The sequence below is a fragment of the Ischnura elegans genome, chromosome 10, assembly GCF_921293095.1.
Source record: "Ischnura elegans chromosome 10, ioIscEleg1.1, whole genome shotgun sequence".
NCBI classification, from domain to species: Eukaryota; Metazoa; Arthropoda; class Insecta; order Odonata; family Coenagrionidae; genus Ischnura; species Ischnura elegans.
The window spans coordinates 104,401,149-104,423,217 of record NC_060255.1 but is presented as its reverse complement, the minus strand read 5'-3'; the positions used below and the strand labels follow the sequence as shown (position 1 = coordinate 104,423,217).

General features: G+C 38.6%; 1 protein-coding gene across 4 annotated transcripts in view; it reads left to right on the top strand.

Moving 5' to 3' along the window:
* LOC124166732 (EH domain-binding protein 1) overlaps positions 1–22,069 on the top strand; it is an 84,060-nt gene that overhangs the window by 2,847 nt on the left and 59,144 nt on the right. For all 4 annotated transcript variants that reach the window (XM_046544397.1, XM_046544398.1, XM_046544399.1 and 1 more), the window contains exons 5-9: positions 4,089–4,186; positions 6,218–6,331; positions 14,676–14,901; positions 18,973–19,036; positions 20,930–21,108. In XM_046544397.1, coding sequence (XP_046400353.1) covers positions 4,089–4,186; positions 6,218–6,331; positions 14,676–14,901; positions 18,973–19,036; positions 20,930–21,108 — 681 coding nt within the window. The remainder of the gene's footprint in view (positions 1–4,088; positions 4,187–6,217; positions 6,332–14,675; positions 14,902–18,972; positions 19,037–20,929; positions 21,109–22,069) is intronic.

Here is a 22,069-nt window from a genome sequence, read left to right as displayed (position 1 = left end):
ATGCAGTACTTATTTTCAGCATGCAATATATTGAAAATAAATATGAACTTTAGGTCAACTTCCCACTATGTTTAAAAAAAACATAGTGGGAAGGATTCAAAGAAAAAGCCTTAAACCGATGTTAACTTTTTCGCGCCGAGCTCCTTCACGGGAAGTTGCTTTTGGCTCTACGAAGGGCTTGAGAATTTCTTTTTCGCCCCGTATGGAGTTTTTTCTCGGCTTGGGACTGTCCAGGTAGTCGCTTCCTCCCCTTAATGACCTTTCCTAGCGGGGTCCCGGACCCTTTCCTCTGCAACTGGGCAAATATAATCCTCGACCCTTTTCCCCGAAGGCAGCCCATCCCGGCGTACTTTTGCAGTCAGTTTATTGTTACCAGTGCAATTTTAATTTTTTAAATTGTTACTGTTGCATTAAATGTCAGTTCATCAATGTATTCCTTTCATTTTGCAATGCCTGTAGAACCTTTAAACGAAGTTCTACGGTTATTTTTAGGGTTTTCAGCAAAACTGCACTAAATCATAGACTCATATCGCACTCTTGGGTGTTTCAGTTGGAGGATAGTAAGTTTTACCAAGAAAACATTAATGCGCTAATGTGTCCCGAAATAAGCCCGTGAGGGGCACAGGGCAGACCACCTGGATCCTGACCAGAGAACCAAGATATGAGAGTAATTACCTGGGTAGAGCAGTTCTCTTTCATTCATGGTATGGGCTGCATCGCACAGCAGGGTTCTACAGAAACCATCCCTGGTATAGGTAGCGGAATGCGTACAGATAGTTAACAGCTAAATTTGAATACACGCCAAGAAAATTTTGAAAAGAAAATGAGCTATTCCGAGAAGAGTGAGGTTATCATCTTCCACGTACATATTTCAGTTGGAGAATACTTACACCAATATACTCTTAGGTGTGCCAGTTGGAGGATAATAAGATTTTCCAAGAAAACATTAATGCGCTAATGTGTCCCGAAATAAGCCCGTGAGGTGCACAGGGCAGACCTCCTTAATGGATCCTGACCAGAGAACCAAGATATGAGAGTAATTACCTGGGTAGAGCAGTTCTTATTCCTGCAATGGTATGGAATGCTTCTCACAACATGTGTCTACGTAAAACATTCCCCATTGGTACATTAAATTTACCAATTTTTAGGATATGCATTAATCAGTATTTGAAGCGAAATTCGTTTATAATACCTTTGTATTCAAAGGTTGGTAAGAGGTTATTAAAAATAGTTGCTGTAATTTTGGCTCACGACAAAGAACTAAGAGAATCATATTCTATTACATTACGAGGGCTTTTTTTCATATAAGTTAAATCGGATATTCTATCCAATTTCACTGCAAATGTACACTTAGAATGTAGCTAACAGAGTAACGTATATTTTTAGATGTAAATCATTACAATATCGCTCCTATAAACTTGATAGTAAGTTATAAAAATAACAATTAAACATCTAACCTTAGCGTCTCCAAAAATTGTTCTAGGTGATGATCAACTCCGTTAATATGAACGCTAGGATTCCATTTAAAATTTGGAACCAATCAGCAGAACATACAGAATGTAATTCCTCGCATTGATTTTCAATGAATGCAACAGCGCTTTTAGTTATTTTAACTTATAAACAAATAAGTGACCATGAGCACCTTCCTTGAGTGGGACACTGAGAGCCGGAATGGGCCGAGGCAATCCCCACACGGACAATAGGAAAGGGTCGGACCTCTCGCGCCGAGGGACCCTAATGTCGGTTGGGGCCCACTTGGCATGCTTGACCGCGAAACCGTGAAAACTTGGCCTTTTGCTTCGAAAAATTCAAGCCGTGAAAATCCGGTCTTCCTTCTTTAGCATCAGATAATTCAGGCCGTGGAATCACGCACTGCGTAGGGAAGAGGTTAAGAAAGCATGAACCATGAGGGAGCATCACCATGGTCATCAAGTTGTCAAGATGTCTCAGAGGCTTTTAATTTCATGCCAAATGGTGTTTTATCCCTCGTCAGGCCACTTTTGTCACTCATTCTCTATTTCTTTAGAAAAACAGGTGGTTAAAACGTAGGTGTGATCATCACAAATATGTAAATTATTAAAAAAAGGCATGGAATGTAGTTGAAATGTAGTTCACTAATTAATAAATTACTTTATGGTGCAATTGCATAATCCTTGATGAAAGTCTTATTTTTGTATTTTTCTCCTTTAATTCAGTATATTGGCAATAATCGATGGTAATAGTTCATAATGAAGGATTTTCCATTGAGAAACAAAAAAGAAAACGTTTCTAATTGAGGCATAGGATGCAGTGTGTGAAACGATCGCTGTGCATTTATGAATTGTCAAATGTGTTTATGCCGAACCAGACAGCATTAAAGTGGAACATGGTCATGGATAAACAGCGCTAATTGAAGGGGCAGCGTTAAGTGGGGAGTGGATGTATTCTACTCACAAGGGCAGTGTCCGAAAACCGAGTCTCAGAATTCTACCAAACTTTGTAGTATCATGGTTCATCGGGAGCTGTTCTTGAGTCACCTCCCATATGAGGTTACATAACCTTTAGTTTTAACAAAAACTGCAGTTAAACACTTGCAGGTCAAATGTATACGTCCGTATAATATGTATCTCATCAGATGTGAGTGAACTGTGGTGCAGTGGTTAAGATGACAGAATGACATGCTGGCGACTCCAGAATGAACCTTATATGAGGCACTTATTTTTCATAATTTCAAATTTTTATTGTAAAGAAGCCTATTAGTCATTGTTATTTCCATGATTTTTGCTGAAAATTTTATTTTTGTTCATGGAATATCTTTTCTGCAATGTGCCATTGTGCTTTCCCATTTTTTTCACTTGGGAGCCTACTTTCAATAATGTTACTTCGGTGTCGGAACATGAAGCATTTTTACAGTATACATGCACATACTTGGTTTCCTTTTATGTTGCAATATGATATTAGGAACTCATACTCTTGAAATACAATCCTGATTTCTCGAATGGTATTTCTTTAATAATTGAAATTTCAGCTCTCTGCATATGAGGAAAGGGAAAGCATAACCGGAAAACTATATGTCATACCAATGAGCAATGGTAATTCTCTTTCTGGGAGAGGTACAAGTGAAATTTTCTAACAAGATGCTTCTTGGGAGCCTTTAGGTACAGATGGCTTGTAATACAGTTGAGCGACTGCTCGCTGAAAAGGCAGATGACTGCCCCCAACTCTGGATGAAGGGACATTTCCCTCCCTGGCTCGCCCTGTGCGGACTTCCACAGTTCTCTTCCAAAATATGGAAGTTGATTCGAGAACAGCTTCTCATTGACCATGGGAGTGCATACTACGTACCAAGTTTGATTGTATTCTCAGATCTGCTTTTTGAACACTCCCATGGTCAGATTTTTTCATGGTATTTTGTCAGTTCAATTTTTTTACTGATATTCACGCAAAATCATCTGATATTTTCCATACTTTGGTGGAATCATTTGAATAGCCTTCAAACACGAGATTCTTTGTATTGAGAGATATGATCCCATTGAGCTTCGTAGGCTCTAAAGTTACGCTGAAGAAAGGAATTCTAGATTGAAAGGTAGCAAGCCAGGCTGATAATGAGCATTCACACCTAGCGTATCAGCTAGATCTCCAATAATGTTAATAACCGACACAATACTAATTGCATGCTTTGTGTTCCCAAAATCATCTCGATATAGGCTGTAGATGTACAGCTGGAACTGGCTTTTATGACTTCATTTTAGTGAACTTGATCAAATTGAAGTACATATTTACTTCTAAAAAAGGAAGGTTAGAGCATGCATATTTATGCCTGAAGTTATTTCCTTGTTGGCAATAAGTCAGCATTGAAGCGAAAAGGGCCGTAGTACCTAATTATGGCAGAAGTGGAATTATTTGATCATTGCAATCCTTTATGGTGCTTTCTATTGTTTGAAATTGTGAGACCATTATCCAGTTCATTGCATGCTTTCAATTCGATAAAAAAAATGAAAATGCAGTTGGGTTTCAGAAGTGGACTTAAAGGTTAGGTTTTTCTAGATATTCGTTTATTTATTGAATGAACTATAGTTTATAATATCTTTGTTTGCTGTGGTTTGCAGGGATGAAGACATGCAAAGTATGGCCAGTTTAATGAGTGTTACTAATAATGGTGACATTGCACCTCTTGATGACTTTGACGAAGAAGATGAACTGGAAGGTAAGACTAATATTCATTGTTATTTATGCTCAACCTGTGAAATCATCTATCTCTAATTAGTAGCCACGTTATAAATTTTAAAATCCATCTCAAGGATGTGTAATTGATGGTAATCAAACTTTTTTACTGAAGCAGTTGTAAGCACAAAGTCACTTAGAATGTAAGTTAATTTTGACAATGTGTATCCCTCTCTTGGTGATCTGTGATTGGTATCTGACATTGATGACCTTCTTGTTTTCTGAGTGAATTATAGAGAGATGTATTCATCATTACAATGCATTCTGGGAAATAATGCAAAGATACAAAATGCAAAAATGTAAATGGGTGTATGGTGCTCGTAGAAATAACTCAATGGTCTTTTTTATGTGTGCAAAAACAGTGTGTAAGTGTATATGCCTAAAGAATATATTTATTATCAATTTTATTTATTATCCATTCTCTCATGTCTGGAAAACTCTGACTGCTTGGAAAATATGTCCTACTGTGGTAAATTTACGGTCTGAGAAAATGCAGAGTATTTGAGTGTTTTCTTCTGAACTGGTGCTTCCTTTTGCTTGAGTCACTACAGTGCAGGGCTGGGCTGAGTGAGAGCTGTTTGTTCGAACCTTTGCTTACCACTTCTTTGCCATCCCGTGCACTGTCCTGTCGAGCACATTGGCATGCAAGTTCTCTTAACTTCTAGCTCACGTTAAATGCTCAGGAGTGCTTTGGCAGCTTGATGAATGAAAAGGAATATCAAGAAATGCATGACTCGCTTGCCTTTGGATGGAAAGACGTCACCCAAATGTTCCGTATTTGGGGGGGGGGGGGAAATGACAGCCTGGCAATCAATTTTCACAGATAACTAATTACATAAGTACTTTGACAAAATTTGTCTCGTACTATGTGAAATAATACTATGGAAAGTCAGAAGAAAAAAAATCTTAGAAATCTGCACATCAATACATCAAGGGCAAAATTTATCATGAAAAAATATTTGGCTGGGAATTGAACCTTGATCTTCCAATTGCCAGTCAGTAATGCTACTAGTTAAACCACCTTATTCCAATGTGAATCTCAGGATTGATCCAGGATTAAAATATGTCTAGATGTGGTCAGAGGCGGATCTATGGGGGGGCTAATTGGGTATCCAATTTCCACTAAATTGAATGGTAATTTTGTTCGAACCCCCACTACTGCTGGGAGGTTTCCCCCCCCCCCCCTTGTTCTTATCCTGCATCTGCCATTGGATGTATCGCAAAGTTGAGGTTAAAATGTGTCGAGGTGTTGTGGACACCCTGAAACTGCAATGTCAGTCATTTGGGAGGAGATTCGTGCTGCTTAATTCAATGTTAATTTGCACTTTAAGAGCAGCAATGGGCTCGGTAGTGGCCCTTTCATCTCGATGGCTGACTTTGATAATTGTAAACATAACTGGTATTGATCTCGTTCATTGGCATTGATTTTTTCCATTGGTAAGCAAGCTAATGTAATCTGGTATGGATTCCCTACGTCACTTTAACTGGGACAGACTAGTAACCAACTGCCCCGACGATAAGCAGCTGTGAATGAAAAGGCATTATTAATATTGAAGACTTGTGTCAAAGACATCCACATTGATCAGTTTTTTCAGCAGTTAAATTGTTGACTAATGTACTGTGTTGCAGAAAAAACTGTTATAAGAGTGTTAAAATTTATGTCTCTTTATTTTGGAAGTTAAATGTGGTGAATTCTTCGCAAGAAGCCTCTATGTATAGGTAGTTACAAATGTGGATAATATCAATATCAAATGATGGTTGTTAGTGAACGTAAGTGTAGTTTATTGATTCTTGATTGCCACTGTGTGACTGGTCACTATGATGGGCATGGCATATTCATAGTGACTGGCAATGTTAATGAATTTTATTTGTCATCAATAATGCAATGTTTATATTCATATTTATTTGCTGCTTTCAGTTGGGGTATGGCTTCTATATTTTTTCTTTGCTGTTACAGTTGTGTCAATTGATGTTTTTTGCTTTTTCTATTTGCCAATTTCATTGCCTTTTTCAGAATCTGCTCAGGATCTTAGCCTTAAACTGCAAGAGGTTACTGACCTCACCACGCAAATAGACATGCTAACAAACAGCATTAGTGAATCTGAGTTTGCAAGCACTCCAATGAGTGGTACGTATTGTGCATTCATACATATAGTGTGTGAATGTTCTCGTTTGACTGGAAAGCATGTTTATCTGTTTTGCCAGCTTGTGTGTGCCTGTGGGTCATGCATTCATTCATATTATGGCTTAATATTGTTTAATAGAAAAAATAGCAATTAATTAACCACTTAGCATGAGATTGCTAATCAGTTTGGTCAATGGTTGGGCTAACAGAAAAAAAATAGTTGTTTGATTCGATTAAATTAATGGGAAAATTAGAGATCAGGTTTTGGTCAATATTCAATTAGTGTGAAATTTTCTAAATACCTATTGCTATATTCATTTCCTATTTATGTAAATCTAATCATGTAGGCATGTCTGAATGAAAGATAATGTGAATATAACGACGTTATGGAGAAGTCGAAAATCGCCCCAGAGCCATTAACCAAATTTTTCCTTGAGTGCTTAATCAAGTTTTTAATTTTTATCTATAAACTGCCCTCAAGTGTGTCCAAGGGACTTATCTTACTTCAAGTTTTATTCCTGCAATAGTTTATTCGTATATTTTAAGGGGTTTGGTTAAATGACTACCAACCATCATTTTTGGATAAACTGAGCTGCCCATGCTATCTGTTGAGGAAAAATATGGCCTGCAAAGTCCAACTTATTATTTAATTTAACATTCAAGACTTAATAACAATATGTTGAAATCAGTTGTTAAATAATTACATTCTATTTACGAACTTTCAGAGGTATGAAATATTTGAAAAATTCAAGCTTGCCCAAAATGTCAAATTTTGCTCCTTTGGACTTGGCCGATATGATGTGGTGTGGCCTTGGGTGCAGTCCAAAGAACGAACGCTACATTGGTTACAAGAAGCACCTCCGAACAGAAGTGCTCCGGAGCAACCGTCCACAGGGGCTACTTTCGCTACGAGAATTTCTTTTCGGACCGGTCAAGAGCAAAGTCAAAATGGCGGAAATGAATGAGGGCGGGCTAACCGGATTATGAGATCGAGAAGATGGTTTTAATTGCAAATGGAGGCGATTATGGTCGAACATCCTTTAAATGAATTTTAATTTCCAATATCATGGTTCCACAAAGTAAAGCAAAAAACTTTGGACTGCATTTCTCACACCTATCCCTGAATACCCCTTCTCAATGAAACTCATTACCCCAGTGAAGTAAAAAGTTGATAATCTACTGTTTACTCACTTGTAATATATTCACTCATTATGGCTAACGACTGTTATGAAACATGAATCTATTCCAGTTATTTCTATATCCTACTTCAGGTTTTAATTTATGGCATGAGTTGATGTGTCAAAATATCTTCTTACAATCGTTTCTTATACTAATTGGTCCACTAGTATAGGAAACGATTGTAAACTTTTAATACCTTCTGAACATAAAGGCTGCTTCCAGCAAATTTGAGTTCCTTTTTGGGCAGATAGTAGAATGTCTACGGAGAGATAGTGCTTACCATGTACAGTAAAACCTCTTTATATCGTAACGGTGGGGACTAAAATTTGGGCATTATGATGTGTAGAGGTTCACTATAGAGAGGTTTTAGTGATAGGCACCATTTTTTCATATCATTCAGAAATGAAAGGCACTACTGTCTTTTAAACCATTATATGTATGTGTTTAAACAAAAATGCATGGATTAGTGAACATATATTTATTACCTATACACATAATAATTACAGAAAGCGTGTGCTATCACATGATTTTTACTACAATTTGAGAGAAAATTATGAGATCTCTCTTAATTCAATAGTCATTTAAAATGATTAGGATAGTTAGATACCTTTCTTCTTATTTACTGTTAGGTATGCTCTCATATGGAACAAAATGGCCACCACTAATGATTAACGTGAAAATTACAGCATATTAAAGGTATATAAGAAACAAATAATAAGGGTGAAACATTTATCACTGAAAATGTCATTCCATGTACGTAATCGTTGCTGCATTAATGGTCTCTAGTTGTCTTGGTATGATTTGCGGAGGTAGTTAAACCATCTCAGGGGTGTCTCCTTGGTGTGATTAGTGGAGGTTTTTTGAGATAAAAGTGGCTCACTACAAAGAGGTTTGCCTATAAATTTACATGTAAATCTGACGGGACCGAAGGAGTGGTATGAAGTATGGAAGTTTATGATGTAAAGAGGTTCACTACATAGAGGTTTTACTGTATTTATTTAAATCGCAGTTATATTTATTAGGGATCGAAGGATCCAGGATTTTTCTCGGATTCAGATCGAATCCTCGATTTTCGGAGCCGGATCTTTCGGATCGGATATTTTCGGATCCAAATGCATTTTCAAATTCCTGATGCTGAGATTCCTCCAATGATTGCTCAATCTCTTGGGAAGAGTCACACTATGTGCCAGTCGTATTTTGCCTTTTTTATTTTCCACAGCTAAAATTCTCCTACGTAACCTCTGCGAGAGCTTTCAAATAAAACAGTTCATGAGTATAGAGCGTTCCACATTTAGTTGACAGTGTGGGCTCTTATGGAGAATCGTTTCCCATGTTAATCTCCATAAGGCCGGGAGCGCGGTGTTGTCAATAACAGCACAAAAATTAATGTTGCGCTACACACTTATTAAAAATTGCATTCCTAAGTAGAAAGAGATGCTGCATTCATTGGTGCCAATAGTTTTTCGGTAAAAATTATAACAAAAGCTATAAAAAACATTTCCTTAAATTTCCGCTAGAAATGTATATTTTTTTACTTTATCTTCTTCTCGCAATTGCTGCCTGACCGTTGTCTGTATTGAATTGAATCTTCTGCACAACATTTTTCACACTTTTCTCTTTGAAGGGCTTCACCAATAGTACAATGATTGCGTTAAAATGTTGTTATGCTGACGTAACACCCTTTAGGACATGAAAATTTTGATTTTTGCAAGGTAAAAAGTCATCGCTTACTAACTTACGTTTCTTACGTCGTAGGTCCCTATGTGCTGCATATAAAATGGGAAGAAAACTACAAAGTTATTTTTGGTGGAAAAGTCATTAACTTACATCAATTCTGAAGGGAGTTTCAAGGTTTTAATCTTAAGAAAAAATATTATGGCGTCACTGGGCTGGGCTTCTTGCTTTTTCTTGCGCACAGGGAGGAAATTCTCGGGCGGAAAAGGAGTTTTTTTGTAAATGCATGCAATGAAATGTATATTGATATCCTAAACAGAGAATACTCATACTTTGTAACAGCAGTGTTTTTATCTCAATACATTGATACACGAAAGTAAGCCAGCGGCTTGGAAATAAGACGCGCCTTGGGTGTTTCAGTCCCACCGCGGAAACCAAGAAAGAGAATATCTCATAATCTGTGTGAAACACTACCCCATCCAGTGCACGCCTTTTACAAAAGGGGACTTGGGTGTTTCCTGAAGTTCCTTTCATAGGGTACCACCAGAAGCAATCCTAGCCAAAGGGGCTGTGGGAAGAATTTACGAAGGCGTCCAGTTTGTCGTTGCATTTTTTGGAGTGAACAAGTGTTGTGTGGTCTGCTGAATTTGAGAATTGTGAAGTGTATTTTACACTTATCTCTGCTGTTAGGTATCAATAAGGTCATCTTTCTTATGGCAAACGTCTTACAGCTTACGTCAGCGGAAAGAGACGTTTCCCTTACATGATAACATTAAAAACCCAATTATCCGTCTGATATAAACATTGTTGTCTTATACAACATCGCCTTTCATGTAATACTGGCCAGAGCCAAAAATATTGCATAATATGGAAGGAATAGAAATTTTGTCTCATTCTGGAGTGGCGATAATTTTTATTATCCTTCAACTTATTGTTATTTTTTACATTACAGATTATGTATTCATTATTCAGCTTGTGCATTGAATAAGTACATACATAAAATAACAAAAGACTTTTCCTTTTATATTGCAGCAAAGGCGTTGTAATTTACGATAAAAAATTCCTTAATTTAGGCCGTCTTTCGTGCGATCCCAAACTCCTTTTTGAACTACACCATTTTGGCACCATTCTATTATGTGTGTTTGCATATGCTGTTAGGATGCCTCATGGCGGAGCGGAAGCTTGGCAACACTGTTCTCCATAAGGCCCGTACTGTCAACTAAATGTGGAACGCTCTATAGGACAATAATCTTATGCGATGGCACATTCGAAGATAGAATCGGAACTCTTTTCACCCTTATGGGGTGTTGCATTCACTGAAGCTATTATTTAAAATTTTGGATCCAGATCCGATGTCTTCCGTGACTTTGGATCCGATGTATCCGATTAAGGGCAATATCTGTGGATATTTGGATCCGAGGTATCCAATCCGACCATCCCTAATAACTATTGCTGGACAGGAAGCTTTGTACCCTAGTGTTCACAGCTAGATTAAAAAATAAAAATGACAGTAAATAGAAGCTATGGCATTAAAATTTACCAAAGTTAATTTGAAATTCCACAAAGCTGCACAGGAGTGGAAGGCTGCAGAAGTATCATTGGCTGCATCGGAGACTTTGGATCCAAATTCGCTGAAGGCCTGGATCTGGAATTTTAAATTTATGCTTCAGTGAATGCAGTGTCGAAGTAGTCAAATGAATGGAGGGGAAAGAGTTCCGATCCGACCTTCGCATGCGCCGTTGCACTGCGATGCTTGTCCTGCTCATGAACAATTTTGATTAAAACATCTGGTAGGGGTTGTGAAACAGAATTTCAGCAGTAGAAATTTTTACGGCAAAATACGACAGGCACATAGTGTGACTCTTACAAAGAGATTGAACAACCATCGGAAGAATCTCAATGCCATAGGATAACAACCACGTCAAAAGTGACTACGTCGCAGATTAAAAAAAACACCCTCTGCCATCCATCACCCATGCCTCTGATAGTTTTTTCCTTTCCGAGACCACACATTACATAGATCATTATCTTGGAAGGAAAATACCGTATAAGCACGTGTAATAGGTGCACCTTTTTTCTCAGAAATTGCAGCCGAAAATGGGGGTGCGCCTCTTACACAAACTTTTTATCTTCCCCTCCTCCCTTTCCCCAATCGCTAGCCCAAGAAGAACTGATTGGCCTTGGTTTTCTGCGTGAATCAGTCATCTAAAAAACAAAGTCAAACACAAGTGGGAGGCAGGGGAGTTCCTCCTTTGGTGACGTATTTTTAAAATGCTCCTGTTTGCGTTTCTTACTCTTAAGCATCGCGCCATCACGTCGGTAGGTACCTCAGATGTGAACATTGAAAAGATCGCGTGGGGTATTTCGCTCCGGAGGGCACGCTAAATTTACTGCTACGAGTGGGCATACCGCGGCATTTATACTGCATACAGTACTTGCTTATCAAACGTAGAGAAAAGCGCCGTTTTGAAGGGCAATACCTGTTCAATAGTCAACATCTGTCTTGCCGAGTAATTTCCATTACGCTAAGGGCCTGCTTTTTCAAAAAATCATCTTCAGACGCTTTTAGAAGGGTTATTGCGATTGAAAATTATGTTGGTGTTAAAAATGCTGTTAAAAAAATTCAAAAGAGTGCATACATTGTTTAAAGGAATGGCGGATAGAAGAAATCGGAAATGCTTTTAAGTGAAGAGCGCTGACAGAGAGCTAGAGGGGAAGGAGCTCGCTCCCTCTGTCTATCCTCCGCAACGAGGCTGAGGGCTAAGGAGAAAGGGAAGAACACGTCCGATCTTGCAGGTGACGTCGTTGTCTTCAAAGCGAAGGGGCAAAGGTGCAGCAATGTGATATGCGCAGTTTGAGTTGCCTGAAGTTTCCAGTCCATCTTGTCTTGTTTGAATGCGCTCATGCTACGCTTGTTTCCTCCAAAATTGTGCTGTTTAGACTATTTTTAATATTATTGGCCTAATTGTAACTATAAATCTTTGTGTCAATCGATTAGAGCTTAAAAGAACTTAAATTCTGTCAGATATGTGTCGCGTTAGATGTTTCTTTTTTTGAACCTCGTGCGTGTCATACAATTATTGAAACCTATCGAGATATCACCGGGGTCAGTAGGTGACTCACCTAGTATTTGACCTCCAGAAACTGGGAGATTGACCAAGGTCAGTTGGTGAGATGGGGTAGGGATGAAACAAGTTTCGATTGTTCCCGCGCAACTTGATATTTTCCTTTGAGGCAAGTGATTTATGGTCCGTGGGGTATCGGAAAGGAAGAAAAAAATGTCAGAGGCGTAGGCTGATGGAGGGCCAGGGGTGATTTTGCGTAATCTACGCCGTGGTTATTTTCTTACGGCACTGAGATTCCCCTGATTGTTGTCCAATCTCTTGGGAAGATTCACGCTATGTGCTTGCCTTGTTTTGCTTTAAAATTTTCCATGGCTGAAATTCTATTGCAATACTCCTCCTACGAGAGCTTTTTAAAAAAATTGTTCGTGAGTAGGACAAGCATCGTAGTGCAACGGCGTAAGCAAAGACATGATCAGAACTCTTTCTACTCCCTCTTATGGGACGTTGCATTCTCGAAAGCATTGAATGAAAATTTCGGATTCAGATTCAATTTCTTCGATGAATTTGGATCCAAAGTACATTAAGATGAAGGGCATTATTTGTGGATATTTGGATCTGAGGTATCCGATCCGACCGTCCCTAGTAAGCATCATAAGGTTAAGGCTACAAGTGAATACCTGCTAATCTCTGAGCGCCATACATATTGTGTAAATTTAGCTGAAAAACACCACGTGAATTGTAAGTATTGGAAGTGGAAAATTTGATGACTGTCGAAAGTCCAGGCTTAACGCCGTCTGCAACTCTGCAACGCCGTCTACAAGTCTGCAACGCCGCGTGATAGGATAAAAAAATGCTGAAAAGTTTTTTTTTTCTTTGCCTCCGATGCTCAAAATAGGGGGTGCGCCTCTTAAACACCCTTATACGGTATCAATTTACACGAGAACAATGGAAGTGTGTTTCATCCGTACCCCATCCCACTCACTGACCTTTTTCATCGTACCTGCTTCAATTCTCGGTTTCTGGAGAACAAATGCTAGGTGAGTGATTTATTGGACCCGAAGATGTCTCGATAGTTTTCGGCAATTGGATGACATGCTCGAGATTCAAAAAAGAATGAGACCAAATGCATTGAATTTCTTACATATTTCGGTTTTTTAAGTTCAAATTGATTGAAAAAAGTTTTTTTCTTAGTTACAACAAGACTATACCAATATTCAACACTGTCCAAACAGCACAATTTTCAAAGAAACAAGCATGGCATCAGTACCATCAAACAAGAAGTTACGACCAGGAAACGCCAACTGTGTGTATCATATAGGTTGCCTGGCTTTGCTTTGAAGGCAATGACGCCACAAAATAGCAAGATCTGACATTTTTGTCCTTGACTCCCTCATTCATAGCCTAGTTGCTCGAGAGACGGAGGTTGCGTGCTCCCTCCCCTCCACCAATTGTTTATGCGCTTCTGTTGCCCACCCCTTCCTCTCACTGAGCGGTCGTCTCGTTCTGTTTCCGTAACATTGTTGCACGTGATGCTAATGTTTAATTAAATGATATACTGATATAAATATCTTTCATAATGTAGAAATATTTTTATTGACATAAAGAGAACCATGTGCGTGCACTGTGACATGAAACTATCGCTAGGCAGTGCAAAATCCACCTCACTGCAACTGATGCATTTGCGGGTGAAACACAAGTCAGTATGCGATGAGAAAGTGACAAAATTTAGGGGATACTTATGTGAGGAGTACTGTAATACAGTAAATGGTTTATCCAAAGATTAAAAAATAATTTGAAAGCATATGAAAATGATTTTTAATCAGTAAATATGTCAAAATATGTATGCAAATCTAAAAAGCATTCCTTTGATTGCATTTCCCCAGAAGGACCTTGGATAATTACTTTGTGTTATAGCAGGAATTTGAAAATGCATTTGGATCCGAAAATATCCAAAGATCTGGCTCCGAAAATCAAGGATCGGGCTGGGATCCGTCCATCCCTAGTGGTTATTTGCTGCTGTTGTAGACTGCCAATCAAACCGAGGACAGGGCTTGGAAAGTCTGTCTCTGTTAAAAATGCTTGGATCTTTTGGACAGTGACTTTTAAATGAGGAAATCTACATGCTGTTGTCTGGACAAATGCTGTTGCTTGATGATTTTTGTCCTAGACTTGCATCCAGTCTTCAGTTCTCCTGTTTTGTTGGCTGTAAAGTAGGTTCCTAAGCTACTTCTAATGCAATGTTTGAATTCTTGAATGAAATGCAAATGATAATCGGAGTAAATCTTTACACAAGCTTTATTTAATCCAACCTATTTCTACAATTACTGTATCAGTCTCAAGGGTAATATTTATTTGGAGTGTCACATGACTAATAGTGGTTGTAAAACTTGCTTTTCATTTAACTTTGAAGGCTAATTTCGTTCTTCCAGTGGCCAGTTTGCCGTATTCTCACAAGGATGAGGTCTCTGTTGTAGTTGATGGCAATGTATCGGCTGGTGCAAAGGATTTTTCATCCGATGCTGTCTCCAAGTGTCTTATAACTGAGGACCCTCAAGTGGATGCTCTTAGCCAAAGAATAGCTGGTGAAGCAGTGAGTTTAAAAAGTGACCAGGATCCTGCAGGCCATAAAATATCATCCACATCCACCGCATTCATGTGAGTTACGTCATGGTATTCTTAATAGCTGTTGTTATCAAATCATCATCAGTCTCATTCTTATCAATTGAGATTGTATTCAAAATGTTGAATCAAAAGTATGGATGGGACGTTTGAATATTCGAATCACTGAATACCTTGAGCAATGAGCTTTTTACACTGTTCGATATTTGATGACACATAAATATCAAGTATTCAAATTTTGAATTCACAGCTTAGGTCGTCGGTGATTCTAATTTAATCGGTTTGCACATTAAAGGCTCGCGCATTATTTGTTCAATTCTTTAATAATGTTTTTACAGAAACTTATCATTCAAATTAAGCATTAAAATATGTGTTCCATGATGTGATGATTCCATGAGAACAACATTAAGAAGAATGTATGACTACTTTCAAAGGCATGTGAGATTGGCTTATCCTTTTATGACACCCTGTCACATGAAAAAATTTACTTTTTACATGTTCTAATTTTAAAGTACAGTAAACTCTCGATTATACGAAGTCAGTGGGACCGGAAAATTGGCACTTCGTAAAATTGAGTTTCATAATTTCAAACCTTTTTCTTAAGTCACGAAAAAATGTTCCCTTTTGTTTCCTGACCCCTTTTTATGTCTTTAGTGGCCTTATTTAAATGTTTTCGATGGTTATTCATGGTAGAATTCTTAGAAAAGGCTTTTTGTTATCGATTTGTGCTGTGAAAGATTGTTAAATAACTACAGTGGAACCTCGATCTGTCGTTTTTCAGGGGGATGGATGAAAAAAACGATGAATGCGGGGAAACGATCGATGCGGGAATGGTTGTCCGGGTTGCCTATGTCCCAGGATCCGCTGGATTTTTGCCAATAATGACATTCATTAATGGATTCAAACGAGATTTTAGCCGATTACAGGAATATTATTACTTTATCGAAACACTTAGGTCATATTGTTGATTCGACTTATCTCTCTTTCTAATATCCTAAAGGAACAAGCCGCCTTGCTTAAAAATGTTTGCTCTCCACTCGGAATTTTCACTGCTATTATACATTTCTGTCTGATGTAAAAATTCTTATCCATCAAATGCCATTTCAAGTACACGTATTTACGAGAGAACTGTGCGTGTTATGCCTCAAACAACTAATTTCGCCGTCGCAGTGATTGGTTATGAGATGGATCAAGAAGGCCAAAAATAGTTTATTATTAGAAATGTTCCTTTCTAGCAATTAAATATTTAATATGATTGAGGCAATGTGGCTTTAATCGTCAGCGGCACGCCCACCTGATCCTCGGCTTCATCCCACTTCTTGTTTTCACCAGGGATCTCGCTCTACCCCCACCCCTGCCGTCATGTGCTACCGGACATACCGAGGCGTTCTGCAATATTCACGTATTTCTAGCCCGGATTCTTTTCTTCATCATCAATTATTTTCAGTCCATCTTTTTAAGTTCTCACGTGTGTCTTCGGAAGGGCCATGGTCCGAAGACGAATAAGAATAAAACTAATAAAAATGAAACCGGACTCCATTGAACCCACACGGAAAACACTCGCTAGTTTTAAGTCAACCCACCCTGAAAAGTACGGAACCACTCGTGCGAGGTGAAGTTCGGCACTAATGCTATCGCGCACGGCGTAGGCAGAGCTTACTGCAGAGGGTGAAGCATGACCATATGACTGCGCAATGAAATTTTTTATCCTATAGAGAAGGCAACTTACCCACTCATTTCAAACAATAAGTAGCGTAGCTCTAGATGAGCAGATGAATTCAGATTGCTAGTAGGGAGAAACAAAATATCCTGACAAGACATCGCTTCGTTAGCACCTCAGACAAGTGAGACTTGTAGCATAACTCGTGAATTTGGGGGACGTAAGGTGGGGGGAGGCACAAGCAAGGCCGTATCCAGGATTTTGTTCTGGGGGGGGGGAACCCTGTAATAAAAAAAACGAACGTAATGATAATGGGACTGTATTAATAATATTGCATATTTTTTAAGGGTCTGGGGGGGGGCATGTGCCCCCTTTAGATCCGCCTTTGAAAGTAATTGTCAAGCCTATGTTTTATTTAAGGTTTGCAATGAACCCAGTAAAGAGTTTCTAATAATATAACATTCAATATGCATATAATAAAAATAAAAAGAATTGTGGTGCTTGCCATCCACCCAGGTTTTATGTAATCATGAATGACAGTTGCACTAGGACTAGGAGCCATATTGAAGTAGAATGACTTTCTAAGTGTTCAGCGTTTTTTATTTGTATTGTCGTTTGTATTTAAAATTGAGGAAAAATGTATATTCAGTGATTAGTAATGCAGTATTCAATATTCGAGTGAGGTTTTCGGGAAAAAATTATTAATTCAATATTCATAAATGAGAAAAATGCCATTCAACTCATCTCTACTCAAAAGTATTACAGTGTTAACAAAACTCCTACAAAAGGCATGTTATGCGGTCTATACACACCTGGTGAACTCAGAAATTTCTCATAAATGACATTGATTTGGTTTTACAACAATTTCTTCAAATACATTTTTTATTTGACTGGTTGATTAAATACAGCAATTCTGCCAATTTACAGTGAAACATTAACATGATAATGATAGCAAGCAAGTGGAGACGAGAATGGGAACAAGTGGAACAGCTAGGGACTCTGGCATTAATGAAGGAAAGTAATTCAGGGCAATCAATACTTTAATTGAGATTGCTGTAATTTTATTTTAAATATTTTTTGCTCTTTGATTGGAGAAATTCGAGATGCCTCAGGCAAATCAAATTGGGACGTGGCTGCAGAGGATAGATAGGATGGGAAGGGAAAAAATCGGTCAGTAGTTAGTAATATTGGATTTTGGGCGTGATTTATGAATGGGAACAATGTTTGCCATTTTCCGTTGAAGAGGAAAAACCCAAAGCCAGAAGCAGTGATTCAATAGGAGGCTGATGGATATTGCGAGGGAGTAGGCGTGGTTTTGTACAATGATGGGCCATCAAGACCAGGAGAAGGGTGGAGCGAGATTTTGGAAAGAGCCTCCTGGGGATTAGTGTCAGTGCGAGAGACGCAGTGATTGGTGCAAAAAGTGAGGGATTGGTCATGGTTAGGAGGCAGATTGGATGCAGGCATTCAGTAAAGAATTAAAGGAATAAGTCCGATCTAGCCGTGCCCACCGCTCTCATATCTTCATGGGACATGGTGTCAGGGATTCAGGTTCGGTTGGGGCAGGGATTCACAGAAGATGAAAATGTTTTAGGGGCAGAGGTAATGGAAGAGCACATGGCCAGCACAGACTCCCTCTGGTCCTGACGCATAAGGGCCTTAGAATGGTGATGCAGGTCACTGTAAGTGTGTTGAGTGTGTCCATTAGGGTTCGATTTGAAGAGGTACCATACACGATTCTTGTTTCTGAGAATGTTAATGGCGTCGTTCTTAAAGCAGGAGGGGAATTTATTTACCCATTTTTTCACGAAAGACAGAAATGGCACCCTGAATGACAGTGTGCAGGAAATGTCTCTCTGAATGTGCAAAGAGGAGAGAATGCACCTGGGGACTGAGTTAAGGGAATGGATAATGTGCAGACATGGAAAACTTAAGTCTTCTTTCTCTAAAGTTCTTTCATATAAACCTCACATGTCCTCCTTTCAGTGGTGAATTGGGTAAATAACTTAAGATTAAGGGTTTGCTGCTGTGTGCTTGTGAAAATAGAGTGATTCAAGGTTGAAGATTTGAAAGGCAACCAATCTCAAGTGCCTGTATCAAGATGCTATTCCTTGCAAATAAAAGCAAATTCCTTGTACAAATTTAGCGTAAAAATGCAATCAAATGGTAGTCATCTCGGGTGTGACTTGGTGGAGTTTGCTGATCATTGTGAATGAAAATTGAGGGCTTCACAATTCCGTATAATCAGAAGAACAATCAGTTGCTTGATTAGAATCTAAAATTTAAATTGTTTTGGAAGGGAGCTGGATGGAAGTGTCTTTCAAGTATAAATTGGGAGTCTTTTTCATTTAACCTGTAAATTCAGCTTACAGTGATAATCTAATGAATCATATTAACTTAATTTATAATATTTCCATCGTGTATTAATTCAAGCCTTCGTGTTTTAGGCCCTCTTCAGAACAAATTGTCAGAAACGTGAGGATAACACTGGAACCTTTGGATCTGAAGCAGGTAAATGGTGTTGAGGTTTATTTTTGTTTGTCACATTCATCACGGTGTTAGCTCTCTCTTGTGCCTTAAGTTAAGTTCTCGGTTTTTAGCGTGGGCCTCCATTGTAAAATAGGGAAAATCTGTTTCAAGTTGTAAGCACCGATCATCTTTTTTTAATTACAGTAAAAGCTATGGATGATGAACCTCTCCTTTTCAAATAGTGCAAATTTACCAACTCTTCTGTTTGTGGAGAGAATTTTTTATCAGAAAAATCACGTAAAATAGTCTTCTCCGATTTGTGAAAATCTCCATTTTATCAATATGTATTAATGGCTTTGAAGACTTTAAACCGGCCAACTTTTCCTCTCCTATGCTGGAGACCTCATCAGGGCTGTTGACTGTGTTGCCTTTATTGAGCATGGATTTATATGTGGTGGGTGCTGGCAGGGAATTTTCTGCACATCTTTATTTCTATTTCTGTAAGTGACTGGAAGCCAAGTTTTGCTAATCTTGCTAAGGCCTCGTGGAAGATTCTTGTTTGGAAATGTTTTTTGCATGGTGATACCACTGCAGAAGTACTCGCAGGGAAGTACAAAAGAAATTGAAGTTCAAGGCAGCTGAGCTGCAGTGGTTGTAGCTACGGCTGCAGTCTAGCCTTGCTCCCCTTTCCGTGTGAAGGTTGCTGAGCGTGGCGGAGAGTAGCTGAATGAGCAGTGACTCACTGGCCTCTGCGATGACTCTCCTATCTGAATGCCTTAGCCATCTTCGGTGAAGGGGAGGGACATGGGGAGTGGAATCACTGCTATCAGAGATTCTCCAAAATGCGTGAACCCATGGCTTGTTTTAGGTCATTTTATGTCATTTCTTTGGGAACAAACTGTGCAATTGTACCCTTACTTTAGACCGTTTTCTGACATTTTTAAGTCTTCTTGATATTTTTTCTTATGTTATAATTATTTTGTCTGAAGATAATTTTACAACACTCAGAAGAGGCGATCTATATTATGTCAACACATATTTCTGAGACTCCATAATCTAACGCTTCGGCAAATGAGGCACCGTGCATTGATCTTGTGGCAAAATTCGTCTGTCCTTGCCACAGGTGTGAGGTTATGGAAACTTTATTGGTCTTATTCAATCATTAAAGTGCACTTGCCCTCCTGGAATTCATTGCACGTCCCCCCTCAAAGTTGGAGAGATTAGTACAGACATAACTGCCTTTGACTCAAAGTCACGATATCCACTCCTTCCCTGAGTATGGGGAGACGCAGTTGAAAATTATGATGTTGTTTCAGAAATCCAGCCCTCAAGAGCAGTGCCATCTTCCTCCTGTTCTAGTGAGTCAGTATGAGGGAGCGGAAAAAAGAGATGATAGAAAGAATACACAGAAAGTTGCCAGTTATAAAGTCAAAGACCGAATGCCATAACTTTTGCACAAAACTCTGACTCAAGTTCCTCAATCCAATTTCTTTAGGAGTTCCACCTTTTCCATCGCAGACAAAGATTCATGTTTCCACTTCTTTGCCAAATTATTTGCACTGCTTGGCATTGTGAATAGCTTGGGATTATCAGTTAAAATAGCAGATAAACTGAAATAACAAAAACTGTAATGCAAGAATGGTGTAAGTGTGAGCTGGACCTTATGACTTCGATGCTGTTTAACCTTGCTAGGAACCAAACGAGGTGCATTCAAAGTGTGCCAAATATTGGAGTTGTGGGATAATGGAATGGCGGAATAGAGAGGGTCTATCTGTTCTCTTTCCTTTGCCTGATTCAGAAGACTCATCCTTTGCTGCATTCCACTCCCCCCTCTATTTTCTTTTTCTTCTCAAACGCTGGCTGTAATTCTATTGTGTCTCTGAAATGTGTTGGATGGTGCTGCAGGTTAAAGTGCCTCGCGTTTCATCTTTGCAGTTGGATTTGAAGGGGAACACGCCACACTTGAAGGAGACGACGCCAGGCCAGGATCTCCTTGAGTGGTGTAAGGATATCACGAGGGATTATGCTGGGGTGAAAGTCACGAACCTAACGACATCGTGGAGGAATGGAATGGCCTTCTGTGCAATTATTCATCACTTTCGTCCTGATTTGTTGTGAGTAGATGACTGATTGGCAATCATTTGTGTTGTCTGCATTCATGTATACATTAATTTCAATTTCAATTAATTTATTACTGTGGGCCTTTTTGACGCATGAGATATTTTACAAGTGCTCAACAATTCAGGAAAGAGTATTTGACAGAGGAACAAAGAAAAAACATGACAGCAAGGCTCGGTTAATACAAAAAAAGAAAAAAATCAAAGAAAAAAATATAAACTTGTAAAAGCATATACATACAATTGCATCTTGAATGTGGATTCCCGGGAATCCAGCTGCACACAATTTAAATACATTGGAAATAATATCACTATTTATTCAGAGGAAAAATTTCAGGTCCAACAGAAAAACTTAGCACCAATAGAAAATTACATCATGAATACAAAATATAGTCTCCCCTTATCACAGCAGTAATCAATCACGTCAGCAGAGCTAGTGAAACAGGGAATTTCCCTGAACTATCATGAAATAACTTATACACTTTAGTCTTAAATATATGTATTGATGGCAAATTTCCTTGTTCTATTGGTAGTGAGTTCCATATTCTTTCAGCTGGTATGTACCATGAAAGATTTATTAAGTTGAAATGGTTGGGAAATGAATGTCAACATTGTGATTCCTGGTGGGTTTAAAATGAGTACAGTGAAACCTCATATTTGCGTTATCAGAATTCATGTTTTACTGCAAATTGAAAGCTTTATTTAGTTTTTTGGGTTCCATCTAATTTCTTTCCAATGTATGTTGAGCCCTGTAATTACGCCATGTTTTTTTTTGTTTGCCAGCTATCTGTGTCACCATGTGCTGACTAAAAAAATAATTTGCCCACTAAAACAGTTACTCGTTTATGTCAGTCATTGCAAACCATCATTTGACTTTCTTTCGCACATTTGTATTTAAAAATACAAGAGAAAGAGAGCTGTGATGAGAACTATTTTCGGGAAGAATTTGAATGTGGTG